General features: G+C 32.6%; 2 protein-coding genes and 2 long non-coding RNA genes across 17 annotated transcripts; 1 reads left to right on the plus strand and 3 right to left on the minus strand.

Annotated features, from left to right (window-relative positions):
* Positions 1-32: 32 nt before the first annotated feature.
* On the minus strand, positions 33-7,064 carry LOC116351055 (E3 ubiquitin-protein ligase mind-bomb). Of its 5 annotated transcripts, XM_031783093.1 has the most exons (11): positions 6,850-7,064; positions 5,350-5,394; positions 5,132-5,274; positions 4,384-4,791; positions 2,949-3,038; positions 2,803-2,840; positions 2,541-2,703; positions 2,315-2,481; positions 1,300-1,598; positions 954-1,237; positions 33-807 (listed from the first exon to the last, which is right to left on the minus strand). In XM_031783093.1, the coding sequence occupies exons 1-11, from the start codon at positions 6,854-6,856 to the stop codon at positions 367-369; spliced, it is 2,085 nt and encodes a 694-aa protein (XP_031638953.1). In that variant the 5' UTR covers positions 6,857-7,064; the 3' UTR covers positions 33-366. The 5 variants fall into 5 exon arrangements, with proteins under 5 accessions (XP_031638953.1, XP_031638954.1, XP_031638955.1 ...); XM_031783094.1 differs by lacking the exon at positions 5,350-5,394 and having other exon boundaries at positions 6,850-7,063; XM_031783095.1 differs by lacking the exons at positions 5,350-5,394; positions 6,850-7,064 and adding an exon at positions 6,706-6,836.
* Positions 6,079-18,104, plus strand: LOC116351057 (serine/arginine repetitive matrix protein 1). Of its 5 annotated transcripts, none has more exons than XM_031783099.1 (11): positions 6,079-6,410; positions 13,790-14,129; positions 14,232-14,280; positions 14,353-14,522; positions 15,736-15,894; positions 15,967-16,110; positions 16,185-16,631; positions 16,693-17,115; positions 17,178-17,236; positions 17,332-17,383; positions 17,487-18,104. In XM_031783099.1, the coding sequence occupies exons 2-11, from the start codon at positions 14,082-14,084 to the stop codon at positions 17,511-17,513; spliced, it is 1,578 nt and encodes a 525-aa protein (XP_031638959.1). In that variant the 5' UTR covers positions 6,079-6,410; positions 13,790-14,081; the 3' UTR covers positions 17,514-18,104. The 5 variants fall into 5 exon arrangements, with proteins under 5 accessions (XP_031638959.1, XP_031638960.1, XP_031638963.1 ...); XM_031783100.1 differs by lacking the exon at positions 6,079-6,410 and adding an exon at positions 12,534-12,703; XM_031783103.1 differs by lacking the exon at positions 6,079-6,410 and adding an exon at positions 12,739-12,847 and having other exon boundaries at positions 13,790-14,133.
* On the minus strand, positions 7,272-9,412 carry LOC116351059. The gene is made up of 2 exons (XR_004202087.1): positions 8,611-9,412; positions 7,272-8,496 (listed from the first exon to the last, which is right to left on the minus strand). It is a non-coding gene; the product is annotated as an uncharacterized LOC116351059 (long non-coding RNA).
* LOC116351058 lies at positions 11,075-12,620 on the minus strand. 6 transcript variants are annotated; one of them, XR_004202085.1, is made up of 7 exons: positions 12,579-12,593; positions 12,375-12,457; positions 12,057-12,229; positions 11,895-11,986; positions 11,596-11,829; positions 11,444-11,531; positions 11,075-11,372 (listed from the first exon to the last, which is right to left on the minus strand). It is a non-coding gene; the product is annotated as an uncharacterized LOC116351058 (long non-coding RNA). The 6 variants fall into 6 exon arrangements; XR_004202083.1 differs by having other exon boundaries at positions 12,337-12,620; XR_004202082.1 differs by having other exon boundaries at positions 12,375-12,619.
* Positions 18,105-22,751: the final 4,647 nt, after the last annotated feature.

Genomic DNA, 22,751 nt, shown 5'->3' on the forward strand with positions numbered 1-22,751 from the left:
AAAAAAGTGGTAAAAATTCATATTTTCGGTGACTATTTCGATTTTTTCGATTTTTTGTACTGAAAGTGTATCCAAATATTATCGTATCGCAAAATGGATGCGAAATTCGGTTTTTTCGTGCCAAAAAACCCCCCAATACCGATTTTTACAAAAATCAATTAGTCAACATATCATTTTTCAGAATAGCCCAAAATCAAAACTTCGAAAAAAAATTTGTATGAAGTCATGAGCCAACCAAGCAAAATGGCTAGCACCATTGGATTCCTTGGCCCCGAATTAAGTAAGAATGACTAGTCCCATCTCTGTCGTTTTTTTCAACTAGGACAGTGATATCATCAACAGTCGATAGAAATTACATATTATATCTTAAGTTTTACCCATATGCACCAATAATTCGGCAATTTCCACATGATTATTTAAACAAGCCAAATGCAATGCGGTGTAGCCATCATCTTTCTTTTCCTCAACAATCCAAGGTCGATTCGTTTTTAATAGCAATATTTTCATTGCGCTTGGATTTCCTTTAAGTGCACAATGATGTAATGCGTTGAAACCGTTGTTATTTGTCAACGTAATATCGGCACCATAGTCCAATAGCAGTGATAGCATTTCATCTTGTTCTTTGGATATAGCATCATGTAGTGGTGTGTCGCCTTCCGAATCTTGCAGGCTCGGATGACAATTAAGCTCAAGTAATGTTTTTACTACATTAAAATGACCTTTATTTATCGCAATATGTAAAGCAGTTTGACGTCGTTTGTTTCGCGCATTCAAATCACCACCAGCTTTGACTAAGAGTTCAAGTACCTAAAGCGACCAGAAAAAGAGAATAATATAGGATTGTTTTGTAAAGATCTATTAGATAATATTTAGGAAATCTCAATAGGATGAAAATTACAGAGCAGATAAATGAAATCAAGTAAAAAATTATATAAGATTCAAAAAATACATACAGCTGGTTCATCACCGAATGCCGCATGATGAACGGCTCGATCGCCATCTTTGTCTTCAATTTCAATATCAGCATTATAGTTCAACAAAGTTTGTATAACATCCAAGTGTCCATTTTGACTACCGGCTTGCAATGCTGTGTGTCCAGCAAATACGCCATTCACATCGGCTGATTGTCCGTTTGTGCCTCCATGACATCCAGAAAGGAATTCCTGACATCGTTGTGTATTTCCACTTGCTGCTGCTTTAACCAATTCTTCAGTTATGTCGCCGGATACATGTGGTTCTATATAAGATTTTATTATTATGGAACAGTATATCTGAATAAATTATTTGAGTCGGTTTTACCAAATAGCTTCTTCAAAATCGCTGACAATCGTTCTCCACTAGATGTAACCGGTACAGTACCATCGGCAGCTGAAGCGACTTTTGTTACTGCCAATGGATTGTATGTCCACGATGTATTACATACTTCAATTTTCAAGTCGTTATCTTGATAAACCTGTTGTACTCTGCCCACTTTGCCTAATGTGGGAATCATAGCTTCTGCCCATTCACCATGACCACGCTGTAAAATTTTAATGCGCTCCAGATCGTGGCAAATTTTTACAAAATCTCCAACAGCAAATTGTTGTGAACTGCCATCACTGCAATGTCGAATTCGAATGAACATTATTTGAATTTGAAAAAAATATTTGAATGTGATAAAACATCTGTCGATTTTACATTCGTTGATACTACTAGTGTGTTGTAAATAAATACTTAATTTACAAATTCAAATGTATATCTTAAACTACTTTTGTCCCGAAATTGATATCAGAAATGTAATGAAAATCGATAAATTGCAATGAAATAGCAACGTCTATGAATGGATTCGCGTGGAATAGCAAAACAGTGCATGGAATAGCAAAAATTGTATCACTCTAAATCCATTTGACATTTCTTCTGACGTTTATTTATGGATTAGTGGAATAGTGCGGAATAGCAGACCCCCGACCCCCTAAAGAGGGCAGTGGTCCTAAAAAATTTCTCTCGTCATTCTGAACATCTTTGTAGTATATTATATTTTGATTCGATGAAATTTCGACATGGTGGGATGCACCCCATTCTGCTCCAATAGAAGTTTTTCATTTTTTACACCCAAAATACCCCTCAAAAGGTTTTTCAAATTCCCATCCCCTAAGAGTGGCCCTATTATATGCGACACACCGTAAACGGGTTCCATCCTAAATCATTTTCGTTTCTTTTTTGATTCCAAAGCGAAGTAGAAAATGACTGAAACTACAGACAAATTCGGCTCCGAAATTACCCGACAACATGAATTTGCTCAAATAATTGTTTATTATGCAGCTTTTGAACTCACCGATCGGATGCAATTTTTGTAAGAACGGCTGGATTGAATGTCCAACGATTTGTACTAGGATAAGCAACAACAATGTCGTGATCTTCATCAATTCCCACCACGGTTCCAGCATTACTCAAACATTCGAACATTCCATCGGTCCAGCCACCGTGGCCATGCTGTAGACTCTGTTAAAAAAAATCGATTTATTTCGTCCCTCAACTAAAAAAATATACGAAGTTATTACCTGTACAATTTCCAATTCCAAGTCAACTGAAACTTGATCGCCAATTTGAAAATTTCCTGGTCCTTTCCCAGGACCATTTTCACCGAGTAACGGTAAATGATCTCGATATACAGTTGTGCCCTTGGCATCATTCACAACTTTCAAATCTGCCATACCTTCAAAACTGGGGTGAGTCAGAAAAGAGATATGGAATTAATTGGAATAAATCAATAATATGTATTTGCGTTAGTATTTTAAGAGTAATTAAAGCTTGGAGACGCACCCAACACGATATAGATTCTTTGCACCATTATCCCATACCTAAGGGAAGAAAAGAACGAATAATCAAAAAAATAATTAGTAGAAATAGAATAGAAAATAATCAATATAAATTTATGTGAAATAATTCCTAATGAAATTATCCCATACCACATATGCAGCTGAACGAGGACTTGCCGCTGACCAATCTTGAATTTCATTCACTTTGCCGCGTCGGCCATTTCCACCATCTTGATCTTCCTGGGGGTGAATCAGAAAAGGAAAATGGAACTAATGGAAATATACTACCGTGATCAATTTCTGGTAAGAATTTTGTATTTCAAAGGAAACCGTTGAAGGAATTTCATCATCCCTTTTATGACTAGTGTCCATTTGTTGACTTGTTCAATTATACCTCAAGTGATTTTTTCAATTTTCATAAAACCAGACTTGTTTGAAGCTACAATAAAATTTCCTTTCTTCATGATAGGTGTTTTGTATGTTCAGCGAAATTGTTGGTTCGACCATAAACTTTAATCATGACCACAAGAAATTAAAAAAATTTTTGTTCATCCGATGGTAATGGCTTAAAACTCAAAAGAGGTCGAAAAATGGGTAATTTTCCATTTTTTAGAAAATTTTCACTTGAAACACAAAAACTATGACCAAACCTGTTGATTCACGTATGAGCCATGATTCTGTTGATGTTCCAAGGTGATGAAATGGAAAAAGTGCGAGTTTTGTACAAAAATTTGAAAAAAATCATTCATTAGATTTTTTACATCACAAACTTTGGTCAAAATCTCAACAAAAATGTGATTTTAATTTTCTTAGATTGCTTTGGCTGTTATCGTAGAACACCGAGGACTTACGCTGATACAGTTATTTCATGTCAATATGCCTCGTTATGCAAAAGAAATCCAAAAAATACAAATCGAAAAAGTCACTTGAGGTATAATTGAACAGGTCAACAAATGGATACTAGTAGTTATTGGACCGCGCTCAAACATGGCATGGAAGTGCATGAGGGATGAACCTATTTGGTCATAAAAGGGGTTCCTTCAACAGTTTCCTTTGAAATACAAAATTCTTACCAGAAATTGATCACAGTAGTATAATGGGACATAAATTAAATCATTTGTATCCCTAACACTATGACCAAATCGCTTTCGCAAATAGATTGCTTAAAATTAAAATTTGGTAATGATTTGATGGTTTTTTTATTAGTGAAGAAAAAATAAGATTACCGAAAAAAAGAAAAAAATTACAAAATTGGTAGCAAGTTTAATGAGTGTACGTTTGTTTGCCGCCATTTTTTCAATGTGACATTCCCGTTTTGTTACTATACTCACCATCTATCAACAACACTATAAAACACAATTTTTCATCACTTCATTTGCTATCGCGACTCATTTTTCTTAATTTAGGATTTGATGATTGCCCGAGAATGAATGTGAGGTTCTATTGAAATGTAGCACCACCATACAAATAGTCCGGAGGATACTCAAATGAAAATTCATTCTCGGACTTGCATTCTATATAATTTTTGAGTTTGTGATTTTTTCATATGCATTTAATAAAATGAAGGAAAAATTATGAATTTTACCCATTGCCAATCTACACCGCGTACAACTCTCGCACCCGGAAATATACCACGGACAGAAATTTTTTTGGATTTTCGCCGTGGCTCCAAGATTGTTCTTTCACCGCCAGGAGTTGAAATTCGATAAAAACGATGTCTTAAATGATGCTTATCACTATGATAACATATTGAGCACAAATCATAATTCGAACATTCACCACACTTCCATCTTATACCGAATATGGGCTGCTGACGACATGTATCACACATTGTTCCTTCATGTTTGATGCCAGTGGGAGCGCTATCTAAAATACGTAAATCGTATGCACCAGCGCATCTATAATTGGCAGCTGTTCCATTGTCCCAGACAACAACCACTTCTTCTGATGATTCGAAATTTCGAACAGTTCCCACATGACCATCACCACCATCCTATTTCATTTTTAAATTCAAAATATGCGAATGAAGTCCAACTCAAAATTGAATTTTTATTAATTTACAATCAATCAGTTTAGTTTACAAATGAATAATATAAATTTCACTCTGTTTCAAAAGTTTTAATAAATAAAATGCACCGTAAGTATTGTGTTTTTCAAGTGAACTTATTTAGAGAAAATTTTATTTCATGAAAGTGAAATAAAATTTACAAATATAAAATTACTCAAAATAACTCGAATGGAAGAAGAGAATTTTTATATAAAAAAAGTTAAAATGATATGAAGTCGATCCTTAAATCAATATTATTTTCCGCTGTTTTAAGTTGAAAATGTACCTGTTTGCCCCATTTCCAGTCTGGTCCTCGAATCACTCGTGCGCCAACACCTTCCATTGTAAATCTTGTAGGTCTACTGACAATCGCCGTACTTGCAGCAGATGTATTACCATTTGTGGTCGATGCATCTGCATTTTGTGAATCTATTTGCGATGCAGAACAAGCCATTTGATAACTTATTGTTTTTCATTCAAAACTGTTATGCTCGAGTGAATTACATATATCAGTATGTTGTAGCCAGATTATTTCATCAAAACTGTGCACTAATTAAACAAATTGCTACCATCGAATTTATGCTAAAATTTGTACTTATTTGTCATAAACATATTACATACACTATATGTAAAAAATAAATTGAATTTTTTTTAAATCGATAATAAACAAACAATAAAACAAAAATCGGCCAAAACTGGTAAATTTTGATGTGAATTTTTATCAATGTCAGATTTACTTGAAAACATAAAACATCTGCCCTATTGGCTATTTTGTTAAAATTAAAATGGTTGATAGTGTTTGAGAGAAATACACCAATAATATGCTAAGCATTTAACTGCATATGTATATCTTCTTTCTTGCCTTTCCTCTTCTCTTCTTTTATTTTCAAATGACATATTCAACCATGAACGACGATCACATTCGTCAAGAATTTAACGACCGTATATTAGAATCGATGACTGATGATGATATTTGAAATGAAAAAACTCATAAACAATCACAAACTACCAAATAAGTTTTGAATTACGAAAAAAATACAAAATATGTTTGCCTTAGAATTACTTTATATTTTTTAAGCCTTTAGTATATGTATATACATGAATTTGTCTGTATATCAATCTGTATACTGACGCAACGTCAATGTACGTATTTTGCAACGGCTAAGTCTAAGTGAAACAACGTCATGAGCATTGAACAGCTCAATATGAAAACAATAAGCAAAATTAGTGAGTATGTATAAAAAAGTTCGTAAAATAAGGAAATCTCTAAACGCAATTTTTTACGGATTAAAGACAACATTTAAAACAAAATTATTACTTTTGAAATCTATTAAGAAGTGCAAACAAGAAGTACAATAATAATTACATGGAACGACATATTGACATTAGGACAAAGAATATTTTTGAATAGTATTTGAAGTGAAATTCAATCACATACCAAAACAATATTGAGTGATATTTATTTGATCGAATGAAAAGAAACAAAAAGTGACAAATAAAGAGAGAGCGAGAGAAGAATTGCGAATTGCCTTCGATCGTGAGAGAGAAAAAATGTGTATGATACGGTAAATTGTTGAAAAAGTTATATTCTAAAAAAAAAACATTGAATCGAGAAAAGAGAAAGATAAAACAAAGGAAAAAATCATTGTTAAATAAATAGTGGGTACGAAAAAAAATTGCTTTAGTCGTTTTTGGTTCGGTTTGTTATTTATTGTGTAAATTCTCGTTTGAATGTTGGGTCAATGGCAGCACAGTTTGTATCCTAAGATGGCCACCACAGTCAATATTTTTAGTTATGTGGATATGACAGACGACACATAAGATCTTATAGAAAATTAGAAGACTATAAAATATATTTACCCTATTATTTGTATTCAATTTAGGTCAATTGCGACATTTATCCATTTTAAAATTTGAACACGTTCAATGTAAATTGGCTGCTTGTCTTAAATCTATTTTTTTAAACATAACAACTACGAATAACAAAAACACAAAGATAGTCACATTTCATATAATGGCGGCTAAATCAATCAACCAATCACAGACGAGCTTTGATGCATAGAAACGATTTTGCTTCTTAGTTCCATATGTTTCGCGTCTGTGAATGAAATTTGTTGTGGATCTCGCATGTAGAAAAGAAAAATCTCAAACCAGAGAAGAAAAAATTTCAATAAATAAATTTTGACATATGTCAAGCTACGAATTTTTTTACTAAAACTTTGGTCTTACTTCTCGGTTTCATTTTTTTAGTTAATTTTGGTTGATAAATAAAAACGGAGTGTCAAAACAATACCTACTTTAATAAATTTACAAACTTTTGAGTAACGACGAAAGTAATAAAATTGGTGATATTAATATCATAAGACAAATTGTAAAATAACAGAAAGTATTGCAGATTAGATGTTTTTAGTAAATGAGTGAATATAGATGATTCAAAATTTATATTATTATATTCATTACATATTTTGTTCGGAATAGTTGAAAGAAAAAAATTCAAAAACAATGACCACATCCATTAATCAATCCTCGACATCGTCTGGTCAAATTGGATTTATATCTACATGTGGAACACCGCGTCGAAAAATGAGCAAGGTAATATGTTTGGATCTTGCCTCTATAGATGTTGAAACTCAAATGAAAATTATGTGTGTGTAAGTTTTTTGAAAAGCAATGTTTATATATATTTGTAATATTTTTTTCACATTTTCTTCTGTTTGACAGCCGATTAGGTGGAATTGATGATCGATTTGTGGAGAAAGGGCGTATTTGATTGAACTTATCAAAGAAACTAATGATTCGTTATCCAAGCTTATGTTAGTATTGCACAAATTTTTCTTCGTAATTTCAAAATTACATTTATTGCAATTTTTTTTTTCAGTGAAGAATTTGAATCGCGTGATACAACTGCGAAAAATGCATCAAAGAAAAAGCTTTCTCCAGTTATCAATGGTTCGCTGAATGATCTAACTGATTCAAATTCAACTTCCGAATCGACTCTGAGTCCAGATTCCCATAGACCAAAGAGATCCAAGCGCGAATCAGAATTCAATACACAAATATCGAAATTCACTAAAGCAGGTGGAGCGTTGAGACGAGAAGCGGTTAAAAAGATGTAAGTTCAAAAAATATGATCTCCTTATGCTATCATTATTTAAAATGTTAACTTTAACTTAAAGGCATGATTCCAAAGGTGATGATTTGATTATATATTTTGAGGAGCTTAAAAAAACGAAAAGATGTGCTCAGTCGTTTAAAGAAACAATGGTATGTGATAGAGTTAAAATAAAAGAATTTTATTCATTTTCAATATTAAATTCATTTGAATTTTATTCTAGTGATGCTCTGTCTACATTTATTAAAAGGCGGAATGAGGTGAAAAATAAAGAACTTTTATCTGAATTGGATAAGTTTATTGATGGAGTAGCTGCAACATTATAGAAGTGAATCGTTGTTTTCACGCCTCGTTTTGAAAATAGGATCGTAATTAGATCTGCATTTTCCATTTGCCCAAAATGTCATATTACATTCTCCTTTTTGTTATGAAATCGACTGAAATAAAAACTGCTCTTTCGATATCAAATAAAATCTCTGTATTTAAACAGTGTGCCCGTGTATATTTGTTCGTTGTTCGTAGTTCACTTGTGTCTATTTCTGCAATTGGATTTTTTGTCAGTGAAACAGCATTTTATTTGCAAAACGAAGCCGCAACTTTTGATCATATTTTTTTTAATTTTCTTTGGGATATGAGCTCACTTTAATCCTCACCCATTCATTTCTGCACTCTCCATGGTCTATGAATTACATAACATCCTGTATACCAAAAATCGATTGATGACATGGGTTACCGTTGTGTTAATTCAAACAACTATTGATAACCTCAGAATTTCAGAATTTTTTATTTGCATTATTTAGTGGTAATTGTAATTGAATGAATTGACAATGAAACATTTGAAACACTGATTTGGAACCGGACTAGTGTGTCACTTCGATTATTTTTATGGATGCAGATAAAATTAAACCATCAAGCGAAGGAACGCTGTACGGTGCAGTCACTATTATTATTATTTTTTTGTGCAACCGTATGCTTATTTTTATATCACCGAGTGAAGATACAATATGTCACATTTCACACATTTATATTACCCCTGAAACGCACAAAATATTTTCGTGTCAAATGTTTAATTCAAACTATTCAATTAATATATATACACTGTGCGACAGTGGTCGTGTGTGAAGCACCCACCATTTCTGATCGGGGACGGTCTCCAGATTACAGCATGACCAGTAGGGTGACCCTACTAGGGTCTAGCAAAAATATGAAAAAATTGAAAAACAAATGCGGCGAGGATAATAACCTCAGGAGGATCACAAATCAGGCGTTTTTTTGCGAAAAAAATAAAAGACGGTTGCATCATTCAATGGAATGTTGCTAAATGGAGAAGGTATTCATTGGGAGAAAACTTTTGTTACACAAAAGTGACAATTGTTATACACGCGTGTGAAAAATGTTACACAAAAGTGACAAATGTTACACAAAGTATCAAAAAAGCAAAATAGATGAAATGGTTGGAATATTTTTAAATTTATGAATTTTGATTCCAATTTTTATTTTAATAATAATAACTGCACCGAACAGCGTTCCTTCGCCTTGGTGGTTCCTTCGCCTTTTAATTTAATTTAATTTAGCCTAACTAAAAAACTTAAAACTCAAAAGACACGAGAGTAGTAAAACAACATGTGAACTGGACCAGTTTAATTGCAACAACACCATCCGCATTTTAATTTTTTATTAGTTCGATTGATTCGTATGCAGTGCGACGAATTTTTTAGAAAATATTTTTTTTTCTTTTCTTAATTTCGTTGTTTTAAATTTTTGAAAAAATCGTTATTTGCCTTTCACACAGCTTACCAATCTATTTTGCTAATTTGATACTTTGTGTAACACTTTTGTGTAATATTTTTCACACGCGTGTGTACACTGACAAAACTAAGGTTATGATTTTGACAACTCCGTGTTGTAAATGCTTACATTCCAACAAATGTTGTGAAGTAGCCAACAATTGTTGTCGTTGTGAATACATATAATATATGCCATTGTACGTATTCACAATGACAACAATTGTTGGCTACTTCACAACATTCGTTGGAATGTAAGCATTTACAACACGGTGTTGTCAAAATCATAACCTTAGTTTTGTCAGTGTAACATTTGTCAAAATTTGTGTAACATTTGTCATGTAAAAAGTGTCAAAGTTGTGTAAAAAATGTCAAAATTGTGTAACATTTGTCACTTTTGTATAACATTTGTCACTTTTTTGTAACATTTGTCATGTAAAATGTGTCACTTTTGTGTAAAACTTTTCACACGCGTGTATAACAATTGTCACTTTTGTGTAACAAAAGTTTTCTCCCAATGAATACCTTCTCCATTTAGCAACATTCCATTGAATGATGCAACCAGTTTTTATTTTTTTCGCAAAAAAACGCCTGATTCGTGATCCTCCTGAGGTTATTATCCTCGCCGCATTTGTTTTTCAATTTTTTCATATTTTTGCTAGACCCTAGTAGGGTCACCCTACTGGTCATGCTGTAATCTGGAGACCGTCCCCGATCAGAAATGGTGGGTGCTTCACACACGACCACTGTCGCACAGTGTATATATATTAATTGAATAGTTTGAATTAAACATTTGACCGAAAATATTTTGTGCGTTTCAGGAGTAATATAAATGTGTGAAATGTGACATATTGTATCTTCACTCGGTGATATAAAAATAAGCATACGGTTGCACAAAAAAATAATAATAATAGTGACTGCACCGTACAGCGTTCCTTCGCTTGATGGTTTAATTTTATCTGCATCCATAAAAATAATTGAAATGACACACTAGTCCGGTTCCAAATCAGTGTTTCAAATGTTTCATTGTCAATTCATTCAATTACAATTACCACTAAATAATGCAAATAAAAAATTCTGAAATTCTGAGGATATCAATAGTTGTTTGAATTAACACAACGGTAACCCATGTCATCAATCGATTTTTGGTATACAGGATGTTATGTAATTCATAGACCATGGAGAGTGCAGAAATGAATGGGTGAGGATTAAAGAGAGCTCATATCCCAAAGAAAATTAAAAAAAATATGATCACAAGTTGCGGCTTCGTTTTGCAAATAATATGCTGTTTCACTGACAAAAAATCTAATTGCAGAAATAGACACAAGTGAACTACGAACAACGAACAAATATACACGGGCACACTGTTTAAATACAGAGATTTTATTTGATATCGAAAGAGCAGTTTTTATTTCAGTCGATTTCATAACAAAAAGGAGAATGTAATATGACATTTTGGGCAAATGGAAAATGCAGATCTAATTACGATCTTATTTTCAAAACGAGGCGTGAAAACAACGATTCACTTCTATAATGTTGCAGCTACTCCATCAATAAACTTATCCAATTCAGATAAAAGTTCTTTATTTTTCACCTCATTCCGCCTTTTAATAAATGTAGACAGAGCATCACTAGAATAAAATTCAAATGAATTTAATATTGAAAATGAATAAAATTCTTTTATTTTAACTCTATCACATACCATTGTTTCTTTAAACGACTGAGCACATCTTTTCGTTTTTTTAAGCTCCTCAAAATATATAATCAAATCATCACCTTTGGAATCATGCCTTTAAGTTAAAGTTAACATTTTAAATAATGATAGCATAAGGAGATCATATTTTTTGAACTTACATCTTTTTAACCGCTTCTCGTCTCAACGCTCCACCTGCTTTAGTGAATTTCGATATTTGTGTATTGAATTCTGATTCGCGCTTGGATCTCTTTGGTCTATGGGAATCTGGACTCAGAGTCGATTCGGAAGTTGAATTTGAATCAGTTAGATCATTCAGCGAACCATTGATAACTGGAGAAAGCTTTTTCTTTGATGCATTTTTCGCAGTTGTATCACGCGATTCAAATTCTTCACTGAAAAAAAAAATTGCAATAAATGTAATTTTGAAATTACGAAGAAAAATTTGTGCAATACTAACATAAGCTTGGATAACGAATCATTAGTTTCTTTGATAAGTTCAATCAAATACGCCCTTTCTCCACAAATCGATCATCAATTCCACCTAATCGGCTGTCAAACAGAAGAAAATGTGAAAAAAATATTACAAATATATATAAACATTGCTTTTCAAAAAACTTACACACACATAATTTTCATTTGAGTTTCAACATCTATAGAGGCAAGATCCAAACATATTACCTTGCTCATTTTTCGACGCGGTGTTCCACATGTAGATATAAATCCAATTTGACCAGACGATGTCGAGGATTGATTAATGGATGTGGTCATTGTTTTTGAATTTTTTTCTTTCAACTATTCCGAACAAAATATGTAATGAATATAATAATATAAATTTTGAATCATCTATATTCACTCATTTACTAAAAACATCTAATCTGCAATACTTTCTGTTATTTTACAATTTGTCTTATGATATTAATATCACCAATTTTATTACTTTCGTCGTTACTCAAAAGTTTGTAAATTTATTAAAGTAGGTATTGTTTTGACACTCCGTTTTTATTTATCAACCAAAATTAACTAAAAAAATGAAACCGAGAAGTAAGACCAAAGTTTTAGTAAAAAAATTCGTAGCTTGACATATGTCAAAATTTATTTATTGAAATTTTTTCTTCTCTGGTTTGAGATTTTTCTTTTCTACATGCGAGATCCACAACAAATTTCATTCACAGACGCGAAACATATGGAACCAAGAAACAAAATCGTTTCTATGCATCAAAGCTCGTCTGTGATTGGTTGATTGATTTAGCCGCCATTATATGAAATGTGACTATCTTTGTGTTTTTATTATTCGTAGTTGTTATGTTTAAAAAAAATAGATTTAACGCAAGCAGCCAATTTACATTGAACGTGTTCAATTTTAAAATGGATAAATGTCGCAATTGACCTAAATTGAATACAAAGAATAGGGTAAATATATTTTATAGTCTTCTTATTGTGATTATCACTTATAAAATATTTTAAAAATATGTGTCAGAACGAAAAATTATTTATAATTTTTGACGCTGGAGAAACGAACATTCGGAAAAAATTGCATTTGGACTGTGTTAGTGTGTGTTTTATAATTCATCGCGTCGGGTTTTTTTTTTGGACTACTCAAATCCCTGAAAAACGGAGAGAAAAAGAAACATTTAAGAAACACACAAAATAACATGCGAAGTATCTTAAGAAGTGAAATAATTGGAAAATTTGACGTCTTCAAGTTTATTTTTTGTACTACTATTTTTAAAATTTATAAACTACTATTTTTCTAACGTGAGACAAAAATTGTTGATGTGTTTTTTTTTATTGAAATTTTTCTTCAAAATTGTGTTCGATATCTCTTCAAATAAAAAATAATAATGCTTAATTGCACTAAAAAAAGAAATAAGTTTGGTTTATATCCAAGTCCTAAGAAGATTTCTAGAAATTATATGTGCATTGTGTGTGCGTGAGTTGAACTAACGAGTAATTTTGTTTCAATTTGAAGACATTAAGGAGGCATTGAGCATTCTTGCGTTGTAATCATATGAACATAAATATTTTGCTTCGTGAATAAGAACTTGGAATTAGATATATATTATCTGTTTTAAATTGTATTGTCAAACGGTTTTAACGGTCAAATACATATCGTATCGGTAGCAAATTCAATGATGAATTATTCGAATTATTTCATAAAAAAAACAGGTGTTTTAAATTCAAAAAACATTCAATTTATTACAAAAAAAATGAATATCAAAACGAAATCTCACCAAATATATTCTATTAATGAAACGAGAATAAACGACCATTATCTCAACTCAATCCAATCCAATCCACTTTTAAATCCTATTCCATCAAATCTTAAAACTTTGTTGTATTTTTGGTTTTCAGAATTGATATGTGAAGCTGTTTTTGTGCATACCATTGGCGTTACATGAAAATAAGCCAAAAGTCGTAATAAATTATATCCTGAAAAATTTAAAAAGTAAATTGGTCGCAAATTTGTTTTAACCCTAAAACGAAGCTGATTGAATGGTTCACAGATTTACGAAAAAACAGCGCTAAAAAGCAACACAACAGATACAACATAATAACACACCCGAATCAGTGATCACCAATTATTGGACATCAATACCCGCGACGATCACAATTGTTATATTAACAATTGAGAGTTGTGCTTGTTATGTCATCGTCTAGTCGTAGACGAGTTACAAGTCCTTCACGGAGTGGTGTAGGTACCATTACTTAGGAATCGCTATCCATTCTTTCGATCATTTCTTCATTACTTCCATTACTTATTACTTATTCGTCCATTGTAATTCAAACCCAATAGGTAGGTAAGCTTCGTATGGATCGTCAGCCAATTGTTACAAGGATTTCAGGTGAGATTTATTTTTTCGTTCCATATTTTTAATTGGATTGACATGACTTTAACTACGATCATTTCCCTTCAGATCCAAGCTTGCCGATCGGTCGTCGTAAGGAAATAGATAACGTGATGAAAAAAGCACGCGCCAACTCAAATGATTATTGGGATAAAAAGTTGCTTGAAGTTGAAGAAAAAGATCCCAATCGGTGGCGTCACACAGGCTACAAGAAAATGTATATTGAAGGAGAAAGTCGGGTACATAGAGAATTTTTTTATTAAACTGATCTTCCAAAATATCAGTGATTCCCAATTAAGTGTGGACCATGACCCATGAGTAAATAAAAAAAATATACACGTTTGTTTAGAACAAAAATCAAAATGAATATATGTTTTTGACACATTTCAATGTTGCAAGAATCGCTTTTATCAAACTGACATTAAAATGTATGTGCGTAATAGAGCAATTTTCCAATGGGGCGAATCACGCTAGTGAATACTAGAAAAACTAGTAAATCTAGTGCGAAGAATGACGTCACAAACGAAGCCAACTTCACACCGAAGGCCATATAATTTATATGAAAAACTACTGAGAGACAACTTCACGCACTAGAATTTTCTAGTTTTCTACTGAAATTTTATCAAAAACTAGACGCACTAGAATTTCGTGATTGACCGCATGTAAAAATTCAAAAGTACACATATTTTTGATATAGAAATGCTCTTGAAACCACCATGGAAACCCTCAGTTGGTCAGGAAAATCAATCTCCCAGCAGTGAAATATCCCAGCGGTTACAAATTTCCCCCCTCAATTTCTGATCAGTCTGTAGAGTTCTTTTAAATTCTTGAACACAATGTTAGATTGAATTAAAAAAAAAAATATGTTTCGAAAAACGAGTTGGCATTAATGGGCACGGATTTTTTTTAAGTTAGGGGCCATCCGCCAATCAAAAACCAATCAAGGTTTTTTATCGTTTTTTTTTAGATTAGATCAGTTCTACCTTTTTATGGCTGATATATTTAGGACCAATTTAACGTGAAGACAGTGGTGTTAATCAATGTTATTAAAACAATTAAACATTAAATGATATGAATCAAACGATGTTTGTCGCATTTACTTCTATCTATTTTTGATGAAACTTTTTCGAGATTCCACTATTACTATTACATTTAATGAATTTTTTTAACTTTGAAAATATAAAATTTGATCATATATTTTCATATTCAAAATTTCTTCAAAAGTGTAAGCAATTATTATTCGCATAAAAGTGAATACTCCCATATATGTCAATTTAAATTCACCATTTAGGCATTCTATATAGAATTTGATACAACTTGTGAGAATTTGTTCGGAAAAATGCATTTTGCCTCTATAACATACGTTGTATTCAATTTTTTGTTGCAAATTATTTTTCTTTATATATAAATTGAATGATTGAATTTAAAACTCAAAGAAACAAATATTGTTAGGGTTCAAATAATCGTAATCGAAGCAGTCGAAGTCGTTCTCGTACCAGAAAATCACCTCCATTGTCACCAGTATCCAAACGTTCACAAAATGATCAAAGGGGCAGCAGAAGATCGCCAGACACTAAACGTTCATCAAATGATGTTCGGCGTCATTCGGCAGTAATATATCATTTACTGAAGTTTATTTTTAATGGTCGTATAAATTGTCTAAATAAATAATATGTATTATAGAGATCACCTGAAGTAAGAAGGAGGCCGCGTTCACCACCACCAGAACCACCATCAGATGCAATATACAATCGAACAAATAATTCAAATGAACGTTCTCAAAAACGAATTTTGCCACGATCGAAAAGGCCGCCATCTCCACCAGCTGTAAGTAAAACCATGAATTACATGGTCACCATCAATATGTAATTGAACAAAGGAATTTTAATTCATTTTCACAGATCTCTAGATCGCCATCAAATAGTTCAGTCAGTTGTACGGATGATTCGTGTTCGGTGTGTTCACCAAAACCAAAACGTGTACGCTCAAGATCAACATCACGTTCAAGACATCGTGCACCCGTTCGATCAACATCAAATTCTCGTTTAATACATAGTGGATCAAAAATTGATGGGCGAACATCTATATCGTCGGGACACCATAGCAAACAACGGCCACCAAGTCCAGTGTTTCGTTCTGAGAAATTGTTGCGCGATCGCGTCTTCACATCACGTGCTCAACCGATTGATGAGCATTCACATGACCAATTGTTAAGCAAACATTCATTGTCTTCGCGTTTATCAAAAACAGCGCGTGTTTCCTTAGACTATCTACGGGTTAAAAATCCAGCTGAGCCTTCAGAATCATCACTTTCGAAAAAGAAATCAAAAGATAAAACAATTGACAAAGTAAGCGTTGTGTATTGTATTGACAAATTTCGCTCTAATAATAAATTCATTATTATTTTAGTTAAGAGCTAGAGTGAAAATTGAAGGTGAAAAATACAAACAAAACAAAGAAATAGAAATAGAAAAAGAATCATCCGATTCGGATGACTCAAGCAGTAGTGGTGAGAATAGCTTCCCAACATTTGCGGCGACTACTAGATTAACGTTATCAGAACGTTTTGGAAAAATGGCTCAATGGAGCATAGATCGAAGTAATATGGAAAATATGCGCATTACGAAAGATTCGACTGGAGGCGCATTAAAAGTGATGATTGAAGAGGGGCTTGAACCACAAAGACGTTACAACTATTCACCGGCACCGCAGGGTCACTTCCCCGAAGAATTGGCGACAACTGCACCAACTGGTCTAATGTCGTGGGATGATGTGCGCGTGCGCTATGAATATTATAAAAGTCGTGGTTACTTACGTGATTTAGATTTAAAGGTAAGGTTAACTAAAGTTCAGTAAAGATAAAGTTCACTAAATGTTCATTAAATGTTCAATAGGATTACGTTAAATGGGAAGAATGGTGGTATCGCTATCAAGAATGGCTTAAACAAGAACGGTACTATGAGTTTTACATTTTTATTGATTCTTTTTCGATTATTAGTCAATTATTTTAAATTAATTCTATTATTTTCTTTTGTGACTCTCCCCTAGATACTATGAGTTCTATGAGAGACAGCAAATGAATCGAAGGCGTCGCAAAAAGGTACCCATTTCCTTGTAATTTTCCTCCAAACAATTGTATATATATTGATAGTTATTAATATTATTATTTATTATTTTTGAAAATAATAACTTTTAATACCTAGGTACCCATAACACAAAGACTGAATTAAATCGCCAAATTCTATAAACAAATGAAGAGAGACATCGGGCACAAAGGAATTTGAACTTCTACTTGATGCTTTATTTGGAGCCACATAATGCAAAAACAAACCATAAAGCTTGATGTCTTACAAACAAACATAATTTGAATGGTTGAATTATGGTTGTGACAGACACAAAATCTTCTCGATTTTTTTTTCGAATGGCTCAAAAAGCGCTGGTTCCTTCGCATTGTTTATCAAATATCATACTTTTATTTAATTATTATTCATTAAATAATTGTTCCTCCTCAATATAACACGACCTGATATGACAAGAACCGAGCAATTCAAGAACAATTTTTTTGTATATATAAAAAATGAAAAATGTTTTTTTTTTTAGTTAGATTTTATTTATGGCGCAAGACATAATTAGTATAATATTCTCAATTTTTATTGTGGTAAACGCACCAATGCAGGAAAATCTATGAATTATTGATTTAATTACAGCACTACAATTACAGAGCTACAATAATAAATTATTTAAATATACAGACGTAGCCCATATAAAATTGGTTGCCAAATAAAGATCATTTGATTTGTAAACCATTTTTTTTAAGGTTATCAACTTCGAATTTTTTTTAATTGTTTTGATATCAGCAATTGGGTGTCACTTGCTTGATTAATTAACAGTTATGAAAATATAAAGGGAATAAAGTGGCAATACTACTTTGAAATACGTACGCCGAAAAAGAGAATTCTCAAAAACGGAGCATATATATAAACCATCAAAATGTGCATAAGATTTAAATGGACGAGTTACGCTCCCGGCCAACTTTCACAAAAATTCAACAACGAAATGAATTGGTTCGTTTTGAATCACAAAAATGCTAAAAACAACGAACAAACGCAATTACACCCGATTCGAGTCGATGTTTCCACTGAAGGAAGAAATGCTCTATACGACACACTTGTTCGCAATATGAGCGTTAACCGATCATCAACCAAATAACCATCAACCAAATCAGCAACAAAAAATCGATCCGAATTTATCACGCAGCTGATAAAATTCGTCATATACCACAAAACCACGGTTATGATCGTTTTGTGAATATGTTTTGATGATTCGTTCATTTTCTTGAAATTCTCGATATTTAAGCTATGATAAACGTTCAAATTCAAGATGCGATTGCAATATTATTACTGCAAAAATATTTGTAGCCACAAAAAACTTATGAACTTTGAATAGATGTTGTAGTGGGAAGTCAGGGAGATTTATATTATTTAGATTAATCTCACTATTGGATGGAGCTCACTACAATGTAGCATTATTAGTACACAATGATGGAATTTTGTCAAAAAATAGTAAATTTTTGTATTTCAACGTGATTGTATCGCTAAACAAATTCAGCTTTCCCGTACCAAAAAACCCCCCAATATGAATTTTCAGGTGAAAGAAATAATTGGCAAGTTGTTTTCAATTTCAAAGCACGACGACAATGACAGCTGGGCAAAGCAGCAACTTCATTATGATTGCCACTGTTTATGTTGGGTGGCACAAATGTGTACCATCGAGGCGATCGAAATTTGTGCCATTTTTTAGTTTAGCTGGTAACCGCTTCATGGCACTACTGTCAACGTTGCTTGTCATCGTCGCGCTTCGTAGAATTCATCCAAATGCCTTCTAGTATGAAAACTACCAAAGACTGTAGCGAAAAAAACTTACTCCCATTAGGAAAAACTACATCTAACGTGGAGTTAGTCTGGCCCAGACCTACACCATGGCATATGCCATTTGGCTCAAAGCCTGCAACCCATAGTGATGTTTCCTTGTCAGTGGCCGTTGGTAAAAAACTCATATCAATTTATTGTGTGCCTGGTTTCAACATAACTTTTTCAATATGTTTGCGAATATTAATTCTTATATACCCACCATAGCAGTGGGTGATTTTAATGCTCACCATACTTCTTTTGGTGATGATATTATCTCTAGTAATAATAATAACTGCACCGAACAGCGTTCCTTCGCCTTGGTGGTTTTTTGAAAATAATTTAATTAAATATATATAATATAATACAATTTGATTTTTATCAAGCATTTTTGAGAGAGAAAATGTAAAATTATTGCTCCTCTCATGTAAATAATATAAAACAACAACATGATAACAAAATCTCCCAAAACATTACATTCAAAGCATATAACAGTGTATCATCGAAATCAAATCGAAAAATAAAGTGTATGGAATATGTAAAATAAATGAATTTCCAAGGGGTCTGGTCGAACCTTTCAATGAAAACAATGTAAAATACAATGTTAGCAATTATTTATTCCATTTATACGAAACCAATAATTATATTCTAACAAATCCAAAAGAGATGCAAATTGTGTTGTTTATAGCAATGATCAATAGCCTCACTATGAATTCAATACAAAATTTTCATCAAATTGGCTCAAAAACGAATATTTTGTATGGAAGGTATCCCTAATTTTCGTTGAAATTTCTAAAAACTCTCCAAATATTTTTTTTTGTAAAAAAATAGCTTGTGCACAGTTTCAAGTCCTTACGATACCATGATATATCATCTAAAAATCCAAATTTGCTGTGACTGTTGTATGAATAGTGTTTTAAAAATAATGGCAGTTTTTATAGAGTTTTATTAGAGAATAGTAGAGTTGGAGAATAGAATACTTCTGCTATCAGATAAAAGAATATGCATCATGATGCCGAACATATTGTTTCGAACAAATAAGATACGCATCTACGACCGTTCGTCATACTCCTGTAAGACTCTTTATTTAAGTTTTGGTTTCGTCATTCGTTCTTCACTTCGACAGAGGTTTTACTTTTCCGCACACACCTAGTGTGAAAGGGAAAAGTATTGCAATAGGTCAAAATTTTCGAAACCTCAAAAACATGTTTTCTGGACGTTTCTGAGGTCAGAGAACCCGAATCAGGCCGTTTTGAGCATGTGGGTCGCTTCCACGTCGTACGTCGTACGTCGTACGTCGTACGTTGTCCGCCGTACGCAAAATTTGTCCATCGATTTTCTCACCACCCAGAAAAGTTATTTGAAATCTGACTTCACGGGATGATTGGGGGTCCCCAGGAATAGAAATCATCAGATTTTGAGCGACTTTGGTTGATGGAAAAAAATTCCATGCCTGGAGTGATACCTATGAAAAAGAGTCCAATTTTCGTCCAAAAGTCATACTTAATGTAGACTTAAACACTCAAAAATATGTTTGATATGGGGGGTTTTTTGGCACGAGAAAACCGAATCCGACGGTTTAGTTTTGAGATACAGTCAATTTTTAATACAGTTTACTTGAAAAAATCACAAAAAATTTGGATTTTTGTATGGGAGCCATGCCTGTATGCTACCTTAATGACGTGAAACTTTGCACAGACTATTTTTTACACAAAAGTATAACATTCTGAAAATTTGAAGAGATTTCAATTAAAATTAGGGGTACCTCCCATACAAAATTTTCAATTGGCTCAAAAACGAATATTTTGTATGGGAGGTACTCTTGATTTTGGTTGAAATTTCTCCGAACCCTCCGAATGTTATTTGTGAAAAAAAAAACCTGTGCAAAGTTTCACGCCATTAAGGTAGCATACAGACAAGGCTTCCATACAAAAATCCAAATTTGTTGTGACTTTAGTTATGAAAAGTGTTTCAAAAATAATCTTTATGGCAAAATTAACGTCAGACATATTTTTATAGTATTTTGTTAGAAAATAGAATACTTTCAAATGTCGTACAAATGGGTTCATCATGAAAGTGTGAAAAATCTTTTCTCGGGTACTTCTGCTATTAAATTAAAGAATATTTCGTTGCCAAAGTTGAAAAATATTTTTTGGTCTCGAACTTTACGCCGCTTGAAAGACTTGAAGAATCGAGCAAATATTATTTTGAACTTTCTTAATAAAATACGCAACTACCACCGTGCGGAAAAGTTCGTCTTACTCCCGTAAGACTCTTTATTTATTTGATTGAATATACAATTCAATTGATACTAATGATTACATGGGGAGGAAAAATTTTTAAGCATAGAATATAAAGAGAAGTGTTTTCAAATCATTCTTGTACTATAATTGAAGTATGAACTGTCAACAGTATTTTCACAAAAAATTTGGTTAATATATTTGACATTTAGTCATTTTGATATTTTTTGAAAAACTGAAAAATTCCAAAATCATGTTGAGATTAGGTATCTCACAAAAGATGGTATAGCATCAAACGATTTCAATCACTTCTTGCGTGTAGTTTATGGTGATCCTCCTCCATCGTATACCTTAGTCAAACAATAAGAACACCCTTCATAGTTGTGCAGAGACTTAATAATAATAATAATAACTGCACCGAACAGCGTTTCTTCGCCTTGGTGGTTTATTCAAATATAAATAAATATAACACAATTTATTCAATTTTTATCAAGCAAATTTGAGAGAGATTGTTAATTTTTGCTCATTTTTTTCTTGCTTATTTACAAATATTCTGTTTTTATCTTGTTTGCTTCAAATAATTTTCAATTCTAAGTTTCACTGTTGGTAATTCCACTTCTAAATCAATCAAATTAGTATCACTATTTGGCATTTTTTTGGTATAAAAATCATTAAATGATGCTTGCATATAATTTATTGGTTCAAACATCGTGTAATCAGTCCTTCTTATTGGTAAATCAAATAGAGGAGTAGTTCTTGTATTATGTGCTGAATCATAATATTTTAAGCTACCCTATACATAAGTTGACCTCATTTCTCCGTGTAAAATTTTGAAAATGAAAGACACTTGCGCCATCTTGCGTCTTTCCTCCAGAGTAATCATTTGCAGAAACAGTAGTCTGTGTTCGTATTTCGGCAGTCTATAACAATTCCAGGACATTCTCCTTAGTGCAAATAATAAGAATTGTTTTTGTATTGACTCTAATCTTTTGCACTCATTGTTATAGGTGGATTCCATACTTCAGCTCCATATTCAATAATTGGTAATACAAATGTGAAATAAAGGCGTTTTATCGTCCATGGGTCTACAAAATCCCTACTATGAAACTTTAACCAAGCCAGTCTTGATTTTGCCTTAGCTGCTACAAACTCAATGTGTGACTTGAAATTCATTTTCACATCGAAAAATGAAAGATGACTCTCACACTTTTGTGACATTAGTGAAAACAGTTCAAGATGTGATGGCCAAAATCCAAGTGAAGTTCATGAAATATTAATAATAATAACTGCACCGAACAGCGTTCCTTCGCCTTGGTGGTTT

The sequence above is a fragment of the Contarinia nasturtii genome, unplaced genomic scaffold, assembly GCF_009176525.2.
Source record: "Contarinia nasturtii isolate CC-2019 unplaced genomic scaffold, AAFC_CNas_1.1 Cnas_scaffold_4579, whole genome shotgun sequence".
Classification (NCBI taxonomy): Eukaryota; Metazoa; Arthropoda; class Insecta; order Diptera; family Cecidomyiidae; genus Contarinia; species Contarinia nasturtii.

What these genes read in the sequence shown, in the direction of transcription:
- LOC116351055 (XM_031783093.1), bottom strand. An exon ending in GCGGTGTAGATTGGCAATGG is followed by an intron (nt 3,039 to 4,383) that starts GTAAAATTCATA and finishes ATTCACCCCCAG; the next exon opens with GAAGATCAAGATGGTGGAAA. An exon ending in AAGAATCTATATCGTGTTGG is followed by an intron (nt 2,704 to 2,802) that starts GTGCGTCTCCAA and finishes GACTCACCCCAG; the next exon opens with TTTTGAAGGTATGGCAGATT.
- LOC116351057 (XM_031783099.1), top strand. Translation starts at nt 14,082, where the DNA reads ATGTCATCGTCTAGTCGTAGACGAGTTACAAGTCCTTCACGGAGTGGT. An exon ending in ATATTGAAGGAGAAAGTCGG is followed by an intron (nt 14,523 to 15,735) that starts GTACATAGAGAA and finishes AAATATTGTTAG; the next exon opens with GGTTCAAATAATCGTAATCG. An exon ending in TACGTGATTTAGATTTAAAG is followed by an intron (nt 17,116 to 17,177) that starts GTAAGGTTAACT and finishes AATGTTCAATAG; the next exon opens with GATTACGTTAAATGGGAAGA.